Source organism: Gloeophyllum trabeum (genome assembly GCF_000344685.1).
Source record: "Gloeophyllum trabeum ATCC 11539 unplaced genomic scaffold GLOTRscaffold_00008, whole genome shotgun sequence".
NCBI classification, from domain to species: Eukaryota; Fungi; Basidiomycota; class Agaricomycetes; order Gloeophyllales; family Gloeophyllaceae; genus Gloeophyllum; species Gloeophyllum trabeum.
In genome coordinates this window covers 18,935-39,264 of record NW_006920417.1, presented here as the reverse complement: position 1 = coordinate 39,264, position 20,330 = coordinate 18,935, and the positions used below count along the sequence as shown (strand labels likewise).

The 20,330-nt window shown below is 55.2% G+C and overlaps 7 protein-coding genes across 7 annotated transcripts; 4 read left to right on the top strand and 3 right to left on the bottom strand.

Moving 5' to 3' along the window:
* Positions 1 to 27: 27 nt before the first annotated feature.
* GLOTRDRAFT_76873 (acetyl-CoA synthetase-like protein) lies at positions 28 to 3,572 on the bottom strand (the record flags this gene model as incomplete). Its single annotated transcript, XM_007868518.1, has 6 exons — positions 3,174 to 3,572; positions 2,404 to 3,118; positions 1,663 to 2,348; positions 1,393 to 1,608; positions 988 to 1,293; positions 28 to 933 (listed from the first exon to the last, which is right to left on the bottom strand). Exons 1-6 carry the CDS (start codon positions 3,522 to 3,524, stop codon positions 28 to 30), a joined length of 3,180 nt encoding a protein of 1,059 aa, XP_007866709.1. The 5' UTR covers positions 3,525 to 3,572.
* Positions 3,573 to 4,530: 958 nt separating this feature from the next.
* Positions 4,531 to 6,846, top strand: GLOTRDRAFT_76869 (uncharacterized protein; the record flags this gene model as incomplete). Its single annotated transcript, XM_007868517.1, has 7 exons — positions 4,531 to 4,673; positions 4,731 to 5,234; positions 5,294 to 5,493; positions 5,554 to 5,637; positions 5,693 to 5,958; positions 6,013 to 6,447; positions 6,589 to 6,846. 7 exons carry the CDS (start codon positions 4,531 to 4,533, stop codon positions 6,844 to 6,846), a joined length of 1,890 nt encoding a protein of 629 aa, XP_007866708.1.
* A 968-nt stretch (positions 6,847 to 7,814) lies between these two features.
* GLOTRDRAFT_93914 (uncharacterized protein) lies at positions 7,815 to 8,799 on the bottom strand (the record flags this gene model as incomplete). Its single annotated transcript, XM_007868516.1, has 3 exons — positions 7,815 to 8,072; positions 8,126 to 8,286; positions 8,355 to 8,799. The coding sequence occupies 3 exons, from the start codon at positions 8,797 to 8,799 to the stop codon at positions 7,815 to 7,817; spliced, it is 864 nt and encodes a 287-aa protein (XP_007866707.1).
* Positions 8,800 to 8,904: 105 nt separating this feature from the next.
* Positions 8,905 to 9,239, top strand: GLOTRDRAFT_100144 (uncharacterized protein). Its single transcript, XM_007868515.1, has 2 exons — positions 8,905 to 8,939; positions 8,990 to 9,239. The coding sequence occupies exons 1-2, from the start codon at positions 8,915 to 8,917 to the stop codon at positions 9,130 to 9,132; spliced, it is 168 nt and encodes a 55-aa protein (XP_007866706.1). The 5' UTR covers positions 8,905 to 8,914; the 3' UTR covers positions 9,133 to 9,239.
* A 3,253-nt stretch (positions 9,240 to 12,492) lies between these two features.
* Positions 12,493 to 13,835, top strand: GLOTRDRAFT_76867 (NAD P-binding protein). Its single transcript, XM_007868514.1, has 4 exons — positions 12,493 to 12,660; positions 12,719 to 12,831; positions 12,886 to 13,512; positions 13,572 to 13,835. The coding sequence occupies exons 1-4, from the start codon at positions 12,641 to 12,643 to the stop codon at positions 13,715 to 13,717; spliced, it is 906 nt and encodes a 301-aa protein (XP_007866705.1). The 5' UTR covers positions 12,493 to 12,640; the 3' UTR covers positions 13,718 to 13,835.
* A 620-nt stretch (positions 13,836 to 14,455) lies between these two features.
* Positions 14,456 to 16,519, top strand: GLOTRDRAFT_76864 (uncharacterized protein; the record flags this gene model as incomplete). Its single annotated transcript, XM_007868513.1, has 2 exons — positions 14,456 to 14,535; positions 15,767 to 16,519. The coding sequence occupies 2 exons, from the start codon at positions 14,456 to 14,458 to the stop codon at positions 16,458 to 16,460; spliced, it is 774 nt and encodes a 257-aa protein (XP_007866704.1). The 3' UTR covers positions 16,461 to 16,519.
* Positions 16,520 to 17,846: 1,327 nt separating this feature from the next.
* GLOTRDRAFT_43461 (galactose mutarotase-like protein) lies at positions 17,847 to 18,491 on the bottom strand (the record flags this gene model as incomplete). Its single annotated transcript, XM_007868492.1, has 2 exons — positions 17,847 to 18,174; positions 18,241 to 18,491. Coding segments are annotated over 2 exons (579 nt in total), but the record flags the coding sequence as incomplete, so codon positions are not given.
* Positions 18,492 to 20,330: the final 1,839 nt, after the last annotated feature.

The window sequence follows — 20,330 nt, the reverse complement described above, 5'->3', positions numbered from 1 at the left end:
AACCAAGTAGAAAGTAAATACAGGAGTTCAATGCAAGGCTGCTACACGCTTCCAGTATGCGACATATTCCTCCAGATGTCTCCCATCAATCGCGGTACTCCTCACCATCGTCTGCGAGTCCTGTTTGGCACGCGCCGTGGACAGAATGACGGGTCCAGACGCCATCCTGACGAAGTCATTCTCCAGGAAGTTCATGATCTTGTATGCAGGGTTGAACTCGGGATCATCACCACGGGCCTTCACCCGGTTCAACCATTCCTCGAAAGGCACCTTGGGCAATGGGGTGGATGGGTCACTGGATAGGATGGAAGAGAGCATGGACATCAGCCCGGACCATGACTGGCGGGACGGGTTCTCCATGTGGTAGATGGGTTGGAAGCCTTTTGAGAACAGGAACTCTGCAACAGCAGAGGCCGCCCTGTTGACAGGCATCCAGGAAAGGGAGCCGTCCAGATCAGGCAGTGCCTGCAGGGTTTGGGAAGTCCGCACGATAAGAGGGAAGTGCTCGCTCTCGTTCCAGGCGCCCGAGCCCTCGGGTCCAGTCATCTGGCCGATGCGAACGCTGGAGGTTAGGAGAAGAGGATCCTCGCCGTCTGGTGAAGCCGCGCCGTAGAACTCATTGGCTGCGAGCAGCGCTTGCTCACACACCCACTTAGCTTCGGGATAACCGAATTCAGCAGTGTTGACAGCCTCGAGCGGGGTTTCGGGAACCTCGAAGGGACCTTCAGGGTGTAGCAGAGGATACCGGCCGACTACAGCGATCGACGAGGCGAAGAGTAGGCGCTTGGGCACGACCGAGGGAAACTTCGCTGTGCTGAGCAGGCAGAGCCTTACCAAGTTGACAGTGGCCTTCACGTGAGGCTCGAAGGAATCCAGGTTGCGATTGAAGTTGACGGGCCAGGCGTTGTGGATGATGTGAGTCACATCGAGGAGCTGGTGATACCAAGGTTAAGCAGGACCATCCATGATATCGTGAACATGACTTACCTCCGCAAAGTCGTCCTCACTTAGACCAAAGTCCGGCCGGCTGATCTCCGATTCTCTCAGGACGACCTTTTTCCAGGCTTCCGGGGACAACGAGCCGCCCCTGTTCTCCAAGGCTTTCAACTGCCGCTTCTTCATGGCCTCCAGTCCACCTTGCGGCCTGTTGAGGCAAATCACTTTCTTGACTCCCTGGTCATTGGCAAGCCGCTGGACGAGCATGCATCCCAAGCTGCCCGTTGAGCCCGTGAGAAGCACCACAGCACCGTCGTCCTTCTGAGAGCGACTCGCTCTGGCGCATGCCTCCCGAGCCTTTACCGCTAGCTCTTCGTAAGACTTCAGCTCCTGCTTATACTTCTCCACCATAGCCTCCATATTCCTGACGCGCCTCGACTCCTTGTCCTCGTCCACATTCCCATCAACGTACGTGCCCTTCATGATACTGCACACTGCGGACCAAAGCTTCTCGACGCTGGAGCGCTCGAAGACAAAGTCCGGCGCGAGCTCACCAACCGGTTTAGGAAGGTCGGCCGTGACACGCAGCGCGTTAACGATAGCCCGGCGCAGCCGACTCGCCTGCAGACTGTCCATGCCCGCCTCGAAGAAGTCCGTCGTGTCGAAGTCGCGCTTCTCGCCAAAGTCTTCGATGCCCATGACGCTCCGTACGAGGCCGCGCACGACGTCCTTGAGCGCAGCCTCATCGCGCGGGAAGGGCTCCGCCTTGGACACGTCCGCGCGCTCGTAGCAGTGCTTGATCTCCTGCTCGAACTTGGCGAACGTCGCCTTGCGCGCGAGGCTGCCCTTGTCCGTGCGCACGAGCGCCTTCTCCTCCTCGCGCGTCACGACGAGCATCTCGCGCGCGACCTTCCCGTGCTTGTCCGTCATCTCGTTGCCCTTGGCGAGGTACTCGTCCAGCTCCGCGAGGAGCCGCTCGAGCGCCTCGGAGCCTTCGGTGAGGTCGTCGCCCGCCCGGCGGCCCGCGCCGACCTCGACGAGGAGGCCGAGCGAGAACATGCCGTCGCCGAAGGCGAGCACGTCCTTGACGTCCGGGTGCTCGGCCACCGCGCGCTCGATGCCCGTCGGGCGCACCTTCTCGCCCGTCGCGAGCACGATGAGGTCGTCCGAGCGGCCCATGATGCGCACCTGGTTCGGGTGCACCGGGTGCGCCTCGAGGAGGTCCTGCACGACAAAGGGCTGCGTCCACCCGGGCGCCTGCCCGACGAGTCGGTAGCTCTGCGTGCTGGAGGAGGGGTTGTCGACGGTCGGGATGAATTTGAGGCCGATGTCGGTGCGCGGCATGAGGTAGTGCCAGTCGTAGCCGGGCGGGATTCTCTCGATCGGGGCGATGGCGCCGATTTCGGTGGCACCTAGAGTATCATAAAATGTAAATACGTAATGAAAACAAATAAAGAATTGACGTACCCCAGTGGTTAAGCAACTTGACGCCTTGCTTGACAAGGGCCTCGCCAACAGGCTCCTTCATTGGTGCACCACCGATAGCGATGAAGTCGAGTTTCCTCAGTGCGTCCAATCCGTCCGTACCAGGCAAATTCAAAATGTCTTCAAGGATAGAAGGCACAGAAAGCATGGACCTCGCGCCCGTCGACTTGAGCACCGCTAGCGTCGAGCGCGCAGTAGGAATAACCGTCGCTGGGGGCAACACGAACGGCATACCGATTGATAGGGCGAGGGACGGCGCGAGCAGTCCGAAACCGTGGTACAGCGGGAGCGTCGAGACGTTGAATTCCCAAGGCTCCGTCTGCTCGGGCAGACGGTGGCACGCGGCGTAGATGAGCACATAGCCCGTGGCGTGGTAGATGGGTTTCGGGAGCCCGGTGGTCCCGCTCGAGTGCATGATGATCGCGTCGGTCGCGGTGCGGTCGTATGCGGCGAAGACAGGCGGAACGGGCGCGCCCGCGTGCGAGGGGGAGACGGGGTCCAGGAGGTCCTCGTAGCCGATGGCGTCGAGGAAGGCGGGGATGGGTGTGGAGGTGGATTGGGCATCGGAATTGAGGAGGGAGGCGGTTTCCTTTGCGGCGCGATGGACTTGGCCGTTGATGAGGAGCGTGGAGGGGGAGGTTGCTTTGAGGAGGTGGGCGATGGCTACGGGAGTCAGACGTGCCGATAGGCAGAGGACCTAAGACCGCGGTGAATACGCATCTGGAAATAAATACGTTATTGAAGTGACTTACAGGAGTGCCGATCCTCAGTAGGGCAGCAATGTAGATGTAGATAGTGATGTCGCTTCCAAGGAGGATACCTACAGGAGGTACCTTCTCTTCTGGCCGGGTACGACCAGTAGTTGCACCGCTCTTGACGAGCCATGCAGAGGCCCGTTCCACAGCTTCCTGTAGCTGCTTGAAGGTAATCTGGCATGGGGGGACGCCGTCACCGGCGCGGGTCTGCAAGCCAAAGACATGGTCGGGGTTGTGGCGGGCGTTGAAGTCGATGAGCTCGGGGAGGGTGTTGACGCCGTCGGGGTGGTCTGGGGCGTAGCCAAGGTTGATGTGAGCGCGAGTAAAGGGCTTGGTGGGGCGCGCCATGGTCCTCGATCTGAGGCGGATTGGGTACGCCCTTCGGTCTAGACATCGCGCTCGTTTATACGGCAAGCCCTGTGCGGAAATCCGAGGTCTGGCACGGAGGGGGTGGGCCCTGCGTGCCCCAGTCTTCGTCGGGCATGCGAAGCAGATCCGAGGCGGCAACAGACGGCTATGCTCGCAGGATCGACTGGTGCCCGCGGACAGCGGTTCGGACCTGGCTGTGGCAGCAGCATCCCCACCCTGGCTTATCGGCTGGCAGCCTGTTTACCTATTGAATACTTGTGTCAGGCAACATACATCAAATGCTCCATTTTCTCTGGCCTTGGGATTACGGTAAAAGGCGCCACAATGCCCGTTACGGCGTGCATCCGGGCAGGCCACAGCGTCGTATGCGGGTCGCCAGGCCTGCTCACGTTGCCGGAGATCACTGACGCCAAGTGTCGGCGCGGTATCTCTGCTGACGTCAGCAGGACGTGCTTCTTCTGCATCGCCACCATCAGTAGATCTCCAGCCTGCTTTACCCGAATAGTGCCCGCTGGCGATCCTGACGCTCGCCGCCGCCGCCGTCGTCGTCGTCGTCGACGAACACCGTTACAAGCATCGCATGGACTGTCCGATTTGGTGTTTTCAATACTACGGACGGCGTTAAACGCATTTGATATCTTCGGCAAACACGCATGTCTTGACAATTTTACCAAGCTCGTCGGGCGGACTCCGACGTGGGTCAAATCAGACGGGGGTCAGAGCAGGACCAGGATCGCGCAGTGAAGGCTGGTGCTGCATCCAGGCTCTTGCATACACCCTCTGAGGTGGGTGCATTGACTGCTGCTCGCTCGGACTTGTTGATTTTAAAGAGCGGCATCTCTCACCATCAGCTCTCCAAGTTTGAGTCGAGTCGTTCACCCCGGCGCGCGCCCTACAATGGTTGAACAGCGGCAGTTCGAAGATCGCCATGATGTCCTGATTGCTGGCGCCGGTGAGCTTTGTACTGACTATTCTACTTCAAGCGATGTTTGACTCTACTGATCTTATAGGGCCGGCTGGTCTCATGGCTGCACTAACACTCTCGCGGATGGGCATCAAGCCTTTAGTCATCGACGCTGCTGACCATGCCAGCCACGAATATGGACGATCAGACGCCTTCCAATGCCGGTAAGTCTCCACATCCCACCCCTCCCACGCGATTGCTGACCCAACCCGCCGAACCAGCTGCATGGAGGTCATGCAGAGCTTCGGCGCGCCCATCGAGCAGCTCGAACACATGGGCAAGAAGCTCTACGGGCGCACCTTCTGGGAGGTCTCCCCGACCAAACAGCGCCGCACCGCCTTCGCGCGCTTCTACCCCGAGTTCCTCGACTTCGACAAGGACTACTCGCTCGCGGTGCGCCAGGGGCTCATCGAGCAGGTCATGATCCACGACATCGAGAACCACTTCGAGAACTTCCGCGTGCAGTGGGGCTGGGGCTTCGTCTCCATGGAGCTCGCCAAGGAGCAGGGCGCCCACAGCGAGGTCACCATCCGCAACACCCAGACCGGCGAGGAGAAGAAGGTGTGGGCGAAATATGTAATTGGGTGCGATGGCGCGCGCAGCTCGGTGCGCAAGTGGGCGAACCAGTTTGGCGTGCGCCTCGAGGGTGAGGCGCTCCCGGTCACTTGGTGTGTCCTGGATGCCGTCGGTCTGAAGAGTGACCACCCCGATCTTGAACGTCTATGGTGCGACTACCCATCTCTCCACATCATCAGTGATCGCTAAGACGATCTGTTCCGTACAGCATTGTCCGATCGACCAAGGGAATCGTCCTTGTTATCCCCCGCGAACCAATCAACGGCAAGCCCGCAGCCCGCTTTGACATCCAGCTGGAGAAATCTCGCTACGAAGCCAAGGAAGAGGATGCCACCCGGATGATCAAGGATATCTTCGCACCGTACAAGGTAGAGTGGGAGGAGGTCAACTGGTGGTCGTCCTACGACGGTAGGCTGCACCGGAGTATTCGCGATTGATCAATGGCTGAGATGGAGTCTCTTCTTACAGTCGGCCAGCGGATCATCAACAGCTACACCGTCGACGAGAAGGTCTTCTTCGTCGGTGATGCGTGCCACACGCATTCTCCTCGGGGTGAGCTCACTAGCAGTGCATAATGGCTCACATAACTCACTATATGCGCATACAGCCGGTCTCGGTCTCAACACCGCCCTCCTCGAGTCCCACAACCTCGGCTGGAAGCTTGCCCTCGTCCTCCGAGGTGCAGCCAAGCCCGAAGTGCTCTCGACCTACGCCTCGGAGCGCCACAAGGTTGCGCAGGAGCTGGTCCGCATGGACCGTCGCCTCGTCGAGCTCTACGCCGGGCTCGAAAAGCAGACGATGAACGACTTCAGCGGTGACGAAGCCGCGGACTGGCTGCACAGACTGCGGCTCTACCAGGCCGCCAACTATGCTGTAAGTTTCCTTGTCACCGATGCGAGGGATCCATGCTGATGTTCTGCGTCACAGTACCAAGCCGGCGCGTCCATCGTCTACGACCCGTCTCTGATCACGACCACCCAGTCCGGCGAGACCGATAGCATGACCATCGGCAAGCCCGGCGTTGCCGTCGGCTCGCGTACGCGCCCCGCGGTCGTCCACCGCCTCTCCGACTCCGTCCCCGTCCCCGTCCTCTCGCCCTTCGACGGGCGCTTCACCGTATACATCCTCGCGGGCGACCTCTCGCAGCCGGGCGCGCTCGACCGCCTCAAGGAGATCGACGCTTACATCCGCTCGTCGCAGGGCAGTGTGTTTGCCAAGTATGGGAGTGACATCGACGTGCACGCGAAGGAAGTAAGGAAGCGCATGCCGAAGCTGCAGGTGCCCACCGCGCACGAGAGCAAGAGCGCGGGCGCGGAGGCGTTCCCGCCCGGGCGCGTGCTGTACCACTACGACTACGACGACGTCCCCCAGATCACGGGCGAGGTCCTCGCGCGCCCGCACTCGCTCATCCGCGTGTCTGTCGTGGCGACCAACTCCGTCTCGTCGTCTGTCGTGCTCGATACTGTCATGCCGCTCCTCTACCCGAAGCTGTCGGATCCTGAGGACAAGAAGCACTCGCGGATCTTCGACCCCGCACACTTCTTCACTGACGATATCCCTGTTGTGAACCCGTACAGGGAGACGGCGCCCGAGGCTGGGTTGGTCTTCGAGCACCCCATGCACAAGAAGTGGGGCGTCGACGAGAAGAGCGGTGCTATCATTGTTGCACGGCCTGATGCTCACGTTGCGCTGAAGACGGAAGGGTTCGGAAAGGATGCTTGGGCACAGGTTGAGAAGTATTTCGATGCTTTCCTGCTTTAGATTGTATATCCTATTCTTGTGGTAATTAGAGTCTGTATTTATAGTGGGAAATCTATTTATTCGCTTCCATGACTCACTCCGGCGTTCACGAAAGCTTCTCAGCTCGTGACTCATGAAAGTCAGTCGGAGCTTAGGATATGCATTCAGTGACGGTAGTGACTCATCATCAATATTTACGTCGACAAGGATTGAGTGTACACAAGGATATGCTTATGATAACATTGCAATCGTTCACCGGCCATACCAAAGCATGACAGAAGTGACCGAGGGTCCGAGGATATACAGCGTGACCGTCGTACAGGCAGAAAGACAGCAGTGCAGATGCCTGAGAGGTAAAGATCTGACAAACGAGAAAGGCGGAATAGGCAGGTGGGAGATGGGATTTGAAGTATTGGCCGCTGGTCAGTACAACGCGTTTGCGATCGGAAAAGCACCGAGTCCCACAGATTTGGCGTCCCGGACCAAGGATCATATGTTGTGATTGCGCCGCCAAAGAAGGTTACAGGGTCCTAGCCAACCTTTGCGATGTCGAGCAGCATAGGGAAGGAGTAGTCCAATTCGGTCCACCCCATGTCGCCTCAGCCGCCTCGGATGTTGACCGAACACATGCAACCTAACAAGGGCAACTCGTAAAAGCCATCGAGAGATAGTTCCATCGCCGGGACAAATTAAGCTTGACCAGAGTCCTCCGAGCACTCACGTTGCATCGCCTGTCACATCATGCGTGAGGTTGCTGAGGACGTACCAGTCTAAGCGCATCGGCAGACCCTTCAATGAAGCAGAGGGAAGGGGTGAATCATAGGATAGTAAAAGTACACAAAGTGCACAAAACTAGGCTGAGTGGACACTCAGACGGAGTAGGGGTAACGCTGCCGACGACTGCAAAAAATACTATGGTATTCTAGGGGCGTTAATACACTACTCGTACACCTGCTGCAGAGGGTATAAAGGAGCATACCACTTTTTGGTCATATCGAGTCGTTATAGGCATTTCTGAGATCACGGAGGTCTTTCTCGATGTCCTCCAGGAACGCGTCCGGAGGTGGCCAATAGCAGGACCCGGCCACGCCAAGTGTGGCACTGAAGGCGGCGTACGGCTCAATTGGTAATGTTGCGTACGATCGCTTTCCTCGGTCAACACTGGTCGAAACCGGAAGTCCCGATGCGAATTCGTATGCCGGCATTTGAGCTACTTGGAAGATAGCCAAGTCAAACCGATGGGAGAGCTGTGAATCCAATACTCAGTGGCTCGTATAAAGTAGAAGAAAATAATGAGTACCTTGGGCACTTGTCGCGTTACAATGTGCGATTTTCGACTGGAATTCTGCCGCCGCGCCATCCGATCCTGTTTTTCATACGCAAGCATAGCCCTCCTGTCTTCCTTACATGGCACGAATCGCCATACGTGTGACCGATAAGCAACACCATGTCGGCGGCATACTTCACCACGCGTTAGCGATGCTCGTAGAGCAAGACAAATTCCGCGGGGGTATAAAGGAAATACTCACAGGTCATGAGATTCGAAGTGTGGTCACGATGGAAGTGCTCGGGGATGAGTCCAAGACAAAATAGCCATGAGATCTTATCGCACAGCGAGGTGAGTGGTTGCATGCTAAGTGTGTAGACAGCACGCACTCTTTGCTTCTCGTCGTCTGAACCAGTGACGCGTATCACGGTCAGTTCTTTCTTCGATCCGCACAATATGCACCGCTTCTTGTCTCTCAGCATGGTACTGGCGACGAGTCTGGGGTGCACGTAAGTGTCTGGGGCGCTCGAGGAACTTGTCTCCCCTTCGGAGTCGGTGTAATTGATGAAGGATGAGCCACTGCCACCACTGAGAGCACTAGACGGGCGTGAGGGTGGGGAGTCCGGGTCAGCGTAGGCGCAGGGCCTGTAATCAGCGAAGTAGGCCAGGAGGCGGTCAGGTACACAGTCGAAGTTAGCGTCGCCCATGTTGTGAGGTCGAAGAGTACACAGTTGTAGATTGCAACAGAGTGAGGGCAAGTCCCATATATACACCTTAAGTTCAGTCGTGGGAACCGAGCGGAATGATAGCTTCTGTCGATGAATGCCTGTATTTGGAGACTCTGTTCCTATGGACTGGCGTTAGTTACGGCTATACGCAGCTTCTACGGCAACTCACATCTTATTCTCATACCGGATCGTTACGCGATTTCGAACAGCAGCAGCTCCGGTCCTGGATTAGCACCTATTGACTGCCTTGTGAACATGATTTGTCATGGGGCCAGCATGTCTTCGCGAGGACGGCCAAGATGGGTGGCATGATCCGACACCTATAGACCAGCATTGAACGCGCTACCTTCAGGACACGGATGCATCGGATAGCTGAATGTTCTTTCACGATATTGACAGGTCGGTGTGGCGTCTATCTCGGGCACATCGGTCACAGACAGCAAAGGGTTCCCAAACCTAGGGCAATTGTTCGATGAAAGGAGAGTGCACGGTCATCAGCCCGCACTGTTCCTCGCGGGGACGTGCGATTGTCGTTTCCGGCAGCCTGCAGCGTGCCTGAACCGCCAGTGCCGCAGCGGAGAAATTGCCTGTAGTTTACCCGCCTCAAATCCCGTCACGAATGGTAGACGCGTACTTACTTCCGGAGACGTGCTGTTCACACCATAGCGGATTATTTGCCAGATGCTGACTGCCCGCGTTCTCGCGCAGCAGCACTACCCCTGACTTCGATCGGGCCGATCTCGCCGAATATAGAGGTTGATGAGCAACGCCATGGAATCGCACTAAAAGACGCGTATACGTCTGCAGGACATCAGGAGCCCACGTTCACGGCGATTAAGCATTCTCCCGTAGTCTTACCTTCCCACTCACCGTTCGAAGTGAAAAGGAGGGAATTCACCACAATGTTTGAGAGAATGGCGATGCGGCACACATGCCTTGAGCTAACTGGACAGTAGCTCCACGACTTGGGCGCTACCATGTTCAACTCAGCATGCACTACCGAAATATCTTCCAGCACTTTGAGCGTAGGTCATCAGCAATGAATCTGAAATAGGTTGGTCAGTGAGTGGAGTATAGGAACATCGCAGTCACCCGGGCATATTGAGTGTACTTACCAAGTATAGCACATGAATGAAAACCTGCTGGAGAGAAGGACGTAAAGCAACAGCGCAGGAGTGCCGATCGTCTTTGCCTCACCAAAACGGTCAGTGACTATTAGCCGCGGATCAGGCCCGCGCCGCGGCCGAACTTCCCCCGCACTGAAGGTCGCATCGATAATACATACACACTCACTAGTGCTAACTTTGTAGAACGGTAAACTCGCAATGCGGCGGATCGATGCTCCCAGGAGCATGGCTTTCGCTCCCGAGGTCCTTCTGCACAGTGCGTATCTCGGCGAACGGCGATGACCCGGTCTACTTATTCAGAGAATCGAAGATCGAAGCTAGCAAGGGCGATAAGTTTCGGTCTTCGCTCTCCACGATAAACATACCTCTAGCGGATTAGGAAGTAGGGTTCGCCGATCCCAACCCGGTGCTTTTCTTGTTTCACGTGCTGATTCGTCTGTTGACCGCACAGTGCGGGGTCAAGATCCGGGGCCCTCTAATCGGCATGCTGTCGCACCTTGAGTGGAAAACGCTACTCATCCAGCATCTTGAACGGCCATCGCTGGTTCGGATCCTAACCTAACCTTTCATGTTGAGGCACTGCTTGTAGTGTTAGGCCGATTTGATTATTCTCTGAGTAACCTTGCTCCGGTTGTGATTGAGGTGTTGGCGTGGTGGAAGAACGAACACCGTCCCCAGTGTACTCTGGGTTGGAAGCACCGAATAGGTTGCGTATATTTGAAAATAGGTCACTATACACCAAGGTCGTGGATCCGGAAGTCGGCTTCACAGAGGGATGTCGGATCAATACCAAGCACACTATATTCGTTTATGAAGCATACCAGGGTTTGGGGCCATCAGGGCTATCTTATCTTTGCTGCGCGCAGCGGATTGTCTCGAGGAAGCTTTACGACTCGGCGAAGTCATGGAGGCAGGTCACTATCCATTTGGGATACCATAGGATAGCATCAGGGCGTCTTAATTCATCGTAAACGGCATCGGTTATCACGGCGTCCCGATAGCAAAAGAGCGCATCCGATTACAATCGGAGACTGCAACACACAGTACCTCAGCTTGCAATTGGCAGATCGTCGGTGAATTACCTTCAGCAGTCGGAGTTAACACGGCCTGAAAGACCGGAAAATACAAGCGGATGGCGAGCGCTAGAACTATCAGCTGATACTGGTCGAAGATCTGCACCTACGAATAGAGCGACGACCGAAGTATTCACCGTACTCCATGGCCCTGACGGCACAAGATGACAATCGACGTATGCACACATGATGACAGTGAACCAGGGGTTAAAGAGAATTATAATCAGACTTTAAAGAACGTTGACTTACTTGTTAGAAGGCTGTTGAGTAAGGTGGCCAAGCGAACTCGTACCTCGCGGATATGAAGTTTAATGAGAAACATGCTTGACGTCTGAGAAGCTAACGAAGTCCACGATTTCGTAACAGCCACTGGAGCAGGTATCATGGGGTATAACACCTCAGTCTTCGCTGATCTGTAATATACAGGCGCCATATCAACTCGACGGAGACGATGCCTAGGAAGAAGCGAGAGCGGCCTGAGCGAAGGATGCTCCACAGAGATAAAGTCTGCACGTCTGTTCAACTCCAACGATAGATTCGTGAGCGTGGGTCACAAGCTCACCTGGGATGCTGCGTCTTGTGGTCCTCAGTCCAAGCAGGGCGCACGAGCTATCAACATGGCTGGCACTTAGATGAGATTCAAACGCTCCGCCGCAATCGACAACGAATCTCGCCTCCTGTAATTTTACAGCGTCAAACGTCCTCGATGAAGGTGAATCATGCGCATATGATTGTACCTGAAGGTGGTAAGTAATGCGAATGCGACCTCACAGGCATTTGTCGACTTGCTGCATAAGCTCCTTATGAAAACACCTTTAGACATCATGTATAGCGTATCTGCCATCTCTGTCTTCGCCTACTTGCGCACTAGCATCGGTCACTCGACGCACTAGCATTATTTGGCGGAGGCATACAAGTCTTATGTAAACCACCCTCCTCTGTCGAACCTGCAGGCATAAGAACTTCCAGGCTTCGCGGAGCACGGGTCGTACTCTGGCATTGCGGCAGACGCAACGAGCCAATGGCAGCCCTAGGAATGTCAGCCACTCGACGTAAAAGGATCCCAGCAGACCTGCGTATGCTCGGACCAGGACTAAGTCGTCCGAAACTAGTAGCGAAACGGGCAGAATGTCGGCGAACGAGCAGAATCACCAGATGGCCCACCTAGAATGAGCATCGTGCCCTACGCGTTGATCATTCTTCATCAGTGTGGCGACTGTTTTCTCCACAACATCAGTCAAAGAAGTCGGGCAGCACAGCAGGAAGAGGCGAAACAAGCTCGTCGTTGTGGGTTACATGCTGTGCACGACGGGCGCTAACCGGGAATCGGTGGGAAGTTGTGTCAGAGTCCACGCCACACACGTCTCAAGAATTCAGTTGTCTCGTATTTGGTTCTAATCTTAACCTTCAACCCACGTAGAATCCGAGACATGACATGAAATAATCTTGTTCTTACATCGATGATCACAGTATCAGATGGGTCAGGACGTCATCGTAGGTTCGAAGCGTCGGCCTGTAAGAGTATAAGTAGGGCTTGGTCGAGGGCGTTAATCTACATCGACCGACTCCTCTCTACTCAGAAAGCCAAGGGACAACCCAACCAACCACACCACTACAAAAATGAAGGTTCTCGTACTTGGGTGAGTCTGAGAGCAGAAGTTATCGGTTTTGTGGGTGCTGATGTGGTCTGCTCGACAGCGCTTCCGGTTTCATTGGGTTGCCCGCCGCCCAGGCTTTCGTCCGCGCAGGCCACACCGTGTATGGTGTTACCCGTTCAGCTGCAAAGGCCAAGCAGCTTGCCGCTGAAGAAAGTGCGTAACCTAACGTTTGGTCAATAACCTTAGATCTGATAGAGGTGTTGGCAGTTATCCCGATTATCTGTGAAGTTGATCAATTCGACAACTGGACCAAGTACCTCGGCACCATCGACGTTTTGATCGACGCTGTCGGTGGCACTGCTGACATCAAGACACTCTCCGCCAACCTCCTCAGCGCCGTCAGCCAAGCTGCCAAGAAGCTCCGTGCCCCCCACGCGACCAAGCTTACCTACATCTACTCGTCGGGCACCTGGGTGCACGGTGATAACCGTTCAGAGATCGTCTCTGACACCACAGCTTGCACTAAGCCCATGCCTCTCGTCGCTTGGCGAGTTGAGCAGGAGCAGCGTGTGATCAACGACCCCGTCTTGAACGGTATCGTCATCCGTCCTGCCCTTCTCTACGGTCGCTCCGGCTCGCTGTTGGCGCCTCTCTTCGAGAGCGCGAGCAAGGGCAAAGTGGCTTGGTACGGTACCCCCGGGGGTCGTTACGCCCTCATCCACTGCGACGACCTAGCCGACTTGTACCTCCGGGCTGCCGAGAAGGCTCAGCTCGTCGGTGGCAAGATCTTCGACGCTGCCAACGACTTCACTGAGTCTCAAGATGATGTTCTGAACAAGTTGGTCGAAGTTAGCGGTGCGAAGGGTCCCTATGAATGGATTAAGCCCGAGCATCGTGAGTCTTTCATCTCATCCGGGGGGCTCCCCACGTCGCTGACGCTTTTCGTCTTCTAGCTTACCACGACGCTCTTGCCTGCACTTGTCTCCTCCGTCCTTACCTTGCGCGTGCTCTCCTCGGGTGGCAGCCAAAGAAGCCCGGTTTGGTTGATGGTCTGTCCACTTACTATGCCGCCTGGAAGGCATCGGCGGGACTTGCATGAATTCATGATTTGGGGCCGCAGCATCACGATCCTCGAAGCCATTTATGATCACGTTTCTGTATGACAGATTGCATTGCATTGTATAATACGCATCGATAAGCAATAGACTATGGTCGCCTTTCATCTGAGTTACTGAGAGATCCTTTCGTCGACTTCAGCGATGCGATCGGCAGATGCCGCGCTTATGCCAGTGCCTGTCAAATCTAGCTACATATATCTTCATTGGCATGTTTCGACATAACGTACTTACAGCATGCCTTTGGTTGTCTCTTGCTGCCGGATGCGCGATTCCATGAAACTGTTTCATTCTCCGATGAGGAACGTCCATGGGGCCATTCACTTACACTATGATTGCCTCAGTCAGCAATATTCTCCGACTCGAAATCGTGTCCGCTCCAGCAGCAGTACTACTCTACGTGTGCCATATAACCAGGGTCAACCACTGGCTTGAATGGTCGATGAACGATATAGCGTACCGCAGCGTAGCTGCACAGCGCCTATCCCCATCCTCTGCCCTCACTTTCGTAAGAGTGACACCGAAACCGCATCTCCCACTGATTGTTACCAGCCGACATAATCCACGAACAAAGCATTGCAAAATCCCGAACTTACAGGAGATCAAGTCTGCTTAGGCAGCCATCGCAAATAATAGACCGGATTAGTCGGCTTCCCGAATTCGAGATCCACTTGATGAATAAAAGCGAGCGTATCATTCGAGAGCTCCCAGTTGCAACGCCTATGTCCGAAATACTGCTCTACGACATCCCGAGGAAGGACCCGGAGAATGGTCCGTGGTCACCTAATACGCTGAAGGCAAGGTGAGGACCATTGTCTTCATGCAGAGATCGACGTCGAACGCTCGACCTAACTCCAGATCCTTCATAGACTGGCTCTGAAATTCAAGGGCTTGCCTTTCAAGACTGTCTGGGTGGAGTACCCGGATATTGCTTCAGAGTGCAAGAAGATAGGCGCTCCTCCTACGAGGTGCACGCCGGATGGTAGTCCCATGTATACCCTGCCCGCCATCTACGACCCGTCAACGAAGATAGCGGTCGCGGATTCCTACGCCATCGCCGAATATCTCGACGCGACTTACCCTACGGACAGGCAGCTGATTCCATCCGGCACTGAGGGTCTGCAAGCGGCATTCTACACTGCATTCAACGATATCGGCTTCTACACACTGATGTTCGCGGTGGGTACATACTACGCGTCAATCATGAACCCGCCGAGCGAGCAGTACTTGCGAAGCCTTCGCAAGGAGCTATTGGCAAGAATAGAATCACTCGACCGGGAGGAACAGTTGCAGAAGGCGAAGTCCGCTTTTGATACTATTGACGGTTGGTACAAGAAAGCAGGGCAAGGGAAAGTATTCCTGATGGGAGATTCGTCATCCTGGGCGGACGTCGCTGTAGCAGCGCTCTTCCTATCTGTCAGGAATATAGGCGGGCGGGACACGAAAGAATGGCAGATCGTGAGTCGATGGCATGGAGGGAGATGGGGGAAACTGGCGGCGGCTCTCGACGAATAATTGCAATCGGACGAATTGGCGTCGTGCTCGAGTCGTCCTGTAGAGTAAACTCATGCTTCTGTGGATGACGTCCAACGTGAAGAAAGGTCTTCACTCACTTCAGGACTTTCGAGCACGTCGCCACAAGGTCGCCATACGCAAATTCGGCACACATGTACAGACTGATGAAAGCTTATGACGTAGCTTGGGACAGATCGATGAACATGCGAGAGTCAGGAACCTTACGCTTGCGGCCATTGAATCAAGGATCTGCCAGTGGCCTGACTCTAGTCAGCTGGGCGTGTATCTCGGGGAATTTTAATAATGAACAGGTGTCAACAGAAAGGCGAAAGCGCGAGCGTTCACTCGTAGTTTGCAACGACTAGCACGGGCCCCCATGTCCGAAATCCTCCTCTACGACATACCACGGAAGGATTCAGAATGGACCATGGTTACCTAATACTCTGAAGACAAGGTAAAGAGCATTTAGGGCGCAGACCTACGCCTAGCATTCCGCGCTGATCATATGGATATTGTAGGCTCGCACTGAACTTGAAGGGATTACCTTTCAAGACGGTCTGGGTGGAATACCCTGACATTCCCTCAGAGTGCAAGAAGATCGGCGCTCCCCCCACAAGCACTGAGGCGGACGGCACTCCCAGGTACACTCTACCTGTGATTTACGACCCATCCACGAAGAAGGCGATCGCAGACTCTTACGCCATTGCCGAATACCTAGATGCGACTTACCCCACGGATCGCCAAATAATCCCAGCCGGCACAGAAGGTCTGCATGCCGCCTTCAACAAAGCATTCATGGACAGCGTCTACTTCCCGTGCATGTTTACCATCGGGCCGCTCAGCGTGTCTGCTCTGAATCCGCCCAGCGAGCGGTACTTCCGCACCATCCGCGGGGACCTGCTGGCACTGGTGGACTCGGTAAGGCCGGAAGAACGGTGGCGGAAAGTTCAGGCAGCTTTCGAGGTCGTAAACGGGTGGTATGAGAAAGCGGACAATGGGAAGGTACTCCTGATGGGAGACACGCCTGCCTGGGCAGATATCGTAGTCGCTGCTCTTTTGGTATGCGCCAGGAACCTCCTTGGGAGAGAGTCTCCTGAGTGGAAGGCCGTAAGTGAGTGGCATGGTGGGCGATGGGCGAAACTGGTCGCAGCGCTCGAGGGAAAGGTTTTGTACCCAGGGTATGGCTGGACCAAGCAAGGCGGGCAGAGCTAGGGTCAAGTCATAGCTTGGACGGGTAAGGGGCTATTGGGTCGTTGACCGAGAGTGGGATATCTCTTTCGGGGTCTAGGGTCTGACTACCGTCAATTGGTTGGTTATCATGTTATTCCGGAGAATCCATATGTATGGCACACCGCATTTTGCAATTTACAGCCTTGAGACTATCCTGCCCGATTGAAGGGTGCGGATTGTCTGGTAGAGTGGCGTATGAAGACATATGCGTAGAACGAGGAGGGACGCTGGAAACGGAGTATTCCAGCAATAATAACTTGACCTGAACTCCATAATGATAGGGTATTACAGTGGGACTCCGATATGCGGGGAGCAAAGGTATGGCTCATACGTTGTATTGCATGCTGGAGGACCGTACATGCGGTCAGAGCTGATTCCAAGGACATCTATTCGACCAGGTGTTCAAAGCTGCTACAACCCACGTCTTCGATGATTTTGTTCGATTATGATGCTGACAAGTCAGTGTCAGACGATCTCCAGGGACTGTATCTCGCTGGCACCGTCCTCGGCACCAACCTGGTGTAGCCATTATAATATCAGGGAGAGAGCTCACGACGGCCTACGGAGAAGCTCACAGCCGTTTGCAGATCGATAGACCACCAAGTCAGAAAATCGCGTATAGTCGGAGTGGGTCGGAGTGGGTGCCAGGGACGTCGGAAGAAGGTGGGGAAGTCCAAATGGTCTGGTTTCCGTCTCTCGGGGACTTACAATTGCTCGTCCGACGTGGTCCGACTGTAAATGATTTTTGAAAAGTGGGCCCATCAATCTGCAAACGGCTGCAAACTGCAGGGACAGGTATCTCACAGAGGCGGACGCAGCCGCTTTGATCGGAGGCCCTAACCTCGCCACACCAAGTCTCACTCAACAAACGGATGTGTGTGATCGACTATTAAATCCCATTCCCTACTCTATGCATAAATACCAGCAACATTAACTTATAGTAGTCCATGCCCTCCTCCACCACCACCACCATCGCCCTCGACCTGCCCGTAACCCAAACCTCAAGGAAGCGTGCTAAACGAATACGTGCTCGTGGAGAAGTACGGCTTGTGCGGGCCGAAGATCGTGTCGTCTGGCAGCTGACCCTGCAGGTTGACCGCGTTCACGTAGCTCTGCTGCTCGAAGAAGATCTGCACGACGGAATCAGCCGGGAGCAGGGTAGGGGGAAATGGTGGGGGAGAATGGATGGATGCTTACGCAGCTGCTCTGCTCGTAGAAGCCACCACCGTGCGCGGCCTTGCGCGGGCAGGTCCCGCTCGTGAGCTCGCCGCATGTGTAGAACGCGGTGCCGATCTGGTCAGTGGAAATATCCATGCTAGGATCCAGTCATTAGTTTGAACCCAGGCGAGAATCGCGCACTAGGAAAGCTCACCGAATTCCAGAAGCATCGCTCCATGCACTCGCAACCGTCTGCTTCGGCTTATACGGTTCGTACACAAAGTACGTATCATACCCCGTGCAGTTCACCCCGCACTGGTCCACATCGAATCCTTTTCCGAGCTGCTTCGGCGTGCTGAAGTCTTCGGGCGCGCCCTTCGCGATGGGCACAATCTCGGCGGTGCTGAAGAAGTTGTCGTCGGTGGCTTGGTACTTGGTGCTGTTGATGAAGATGGTGTGGTTGAGCGAGCCTGGCTCGGACGCGTTGTACGCGTTCAGCTGGACATAGAGGTGCGTGGTGGGCATGAAAGGCGTGCGCCTAGCAGGAACAAGTCACCATCAACATGAGCCGGGGTTAAACAAGGAATAAAGAGTGTATGCGCACTTGGAGAACTTGGCAGACATCTGCGCCTCCCACACTGCCGGCTTCCTCACCGTATGCTTCACATAGAAATCCACATCGCCTGGGAAGCCCGACTCGCCGTCGGGCGAGAAGTAGTGCAGCGTGAGCGAGTCCTTCGTGTGCGCCACGACGCTGAAGTTGCGGTAGTCGAAGCCGACGCCGCCGTGGAACGTGACGGGGACGTTCGGGTCAACCTTCGAGTGCCCGTTGACGGTCGTGTTGTAGGTGACGCCGTCGAGTGTGAAGGAGGCATACGCGAGGCGGTCGGCGTAGCGGCTGTGGAGGGGAAGAAAGGTTAGATAAGTGGGATGAAGGGGATAACAGCGTACCCTATTTGGGTGTTGAAGCGCGGGGTGTGGGTGACGTCGGCAACATAGAGTTTCTGAACGAAGTCAGGACCCGCTGCTCGCACGGTTATAGGAGGGTATACTCACAGGATCATCGTAACCCAGTGCGATATCTCTTGTCTGCCCCCAGCGATCCTTGACATACAAGTTCTGTGGACGAAACATGGTCAATAAACTGGAGTATTTCTGGGTAATGACAGTCCCCACCTTCAACGTCGCACCGTATGGGATAAAGGTCAGCTTGATATCCCCGGCCTCGATGTTGATATCTCCCAGGGGGTCATACGCCTTACGGTTCGGCACCGCAATAGCGCAGTACGCCGTGAACAAGAAGAACGCAACCCGCGATGCCTTCATGATGGGGATCCTGGCGCGCTGGCAATGGGAAGCTGCCTCGAAGCAGTCATAAGCGCAAGCGGTACCGCCCAGTTATACTCCATCGCTTGGTGGCTGCACCGACTGTTCGACCCACATCGCGCCCGCCGTAACCGGACTTGGCGGGTCCGGAGTCATATTTCAGGAACAGAGCTCTGCGGAACGTCGGGGACGGTGGGACGAAGGCGACTGGGCCACCAACGAACGGCACGAGTAATGATCCGTGCTGTACGCCGACTACATAAACCCACTTGCGCTTGACAGCTCGACGACTGGGCAATATTCATAGTTCCTGGACATGGGAGGAGTAGAGATCGATGCACTGACTGTGGAGTCTCAGCATCAAGTGTAGTATAGACTAGGAGCATTCGGGTAATTCTTACAGTGCCTTGCATAAGAAACTGAACATCGCATTTCCGCGCGCGTTGTTTGTTCGCGCCAAATATACCCTTTTCGGGTAGGTCCGGAAGGCCTCTCGCGGGACCGCTTGCTGGGCAGGGACTGGAGGACACCCCGAGAGGGCTCAAAAGGCTTCAGAGAATGCATGAGATGTATATTCTACAACTACACTAAGAGCTGTAAATCATTATACTCTGCCCCCAGCTGTATGCCTAGCTACCCTCCCTCTGGATGGGTCTTTGCCGCACATTTGCCGATACCCGAAAAGGGTATATTTGGCGCGGACAAACAACGCGCGCGGAAATGCGATGTTCAGTTTCTTATGCAAGGCACTGTAAGTACTTTGAGATGGATTGCAGCTCGTTTGGAAGGCCAGCGAAGAGTCGATCGCGAGCTCAAGCTGAAGAGAGTCGGCTCTATAGTGGCTGTGCTTCTCGCACGTGTCTCTCTGCGCTATGATAGGCTCGCGTGTCCATCGGACGGTGAGTTTGACTGGCAGTGGCTATGCCAGTGGGAACGACAACCTCTCATTCGAATTTCGGTCTGTTCCAGTCCCAATATCTGTCGAATGCCTGGCTCTCCTGAGACATGTAGAGTGCCTTCTGACGAACAAGACCGACAGAAATCTGCGTTCTGACTTGAGTACATTGCGCTTTCGCTCTGGAATGAGATGTTGTTGTTGATTCAAGTCGCCGTGGAATGCGCCATTAGCGGCGTAGAGCAGTCGAGTTGTGTTCCAAAACCTGCGGATGAGAGTACTATGTAGTACGTACTGCCCAAGGTCCGAGCCAGAATAGCATGGCCCCAGAGTCATGACGAACGTACTGAGTGACGAGTCTGTATCAAAGTCAGTTCATCCATGCAATATCACTACCACAAGTTAACATCCCGTACGTATGGAAGGGACATCTTAAGCGAGTCTATCGCATGCGCAGGTGTGACGGGGCCGGC

What these genes read in the sequence shown, in the direction of transcription:
- GLOTRDRAFT_100144 (XM_007868515.1), top strand. Translation starts at nt 8,915, where the DNA reads ATGCCTGTATTTGGAGACTCTGTTC. An exon ending in TGTATTTGGAGACTCTGTTC is followed by an intron (nt 8,940 to 8,989) that starts CTATGGACTGGC and finishes ACGGCAACTCAC; the next exon opens with ATCTTATTCTCATACCGGAT.
- GLOTRDRAFT_76867 (XM_007868514.1), top strand. Translation starts at nt 12,641, where the DNA reads ATGAAGGTTCTCGTACTTGG. An exon ending in ATGAAGGTTCTCGTACTTGG is followed by an intron (nt 12,661 to 12,718) that starts GTGAGTCTGAGA and finishes TCTGCTCGACAG; the next exon opens with CGCTTCCGGTTTCATTGGGT. An exon ending in GCAGCTTGCCGCTGAAGAAA is followed by an intron (nt 12,832 to 12,885) that starts GTGCGTAACCTA and finishes AGGTGTTGGCAG; the next exon opens with TTATCCCGATTATCTGTGAA.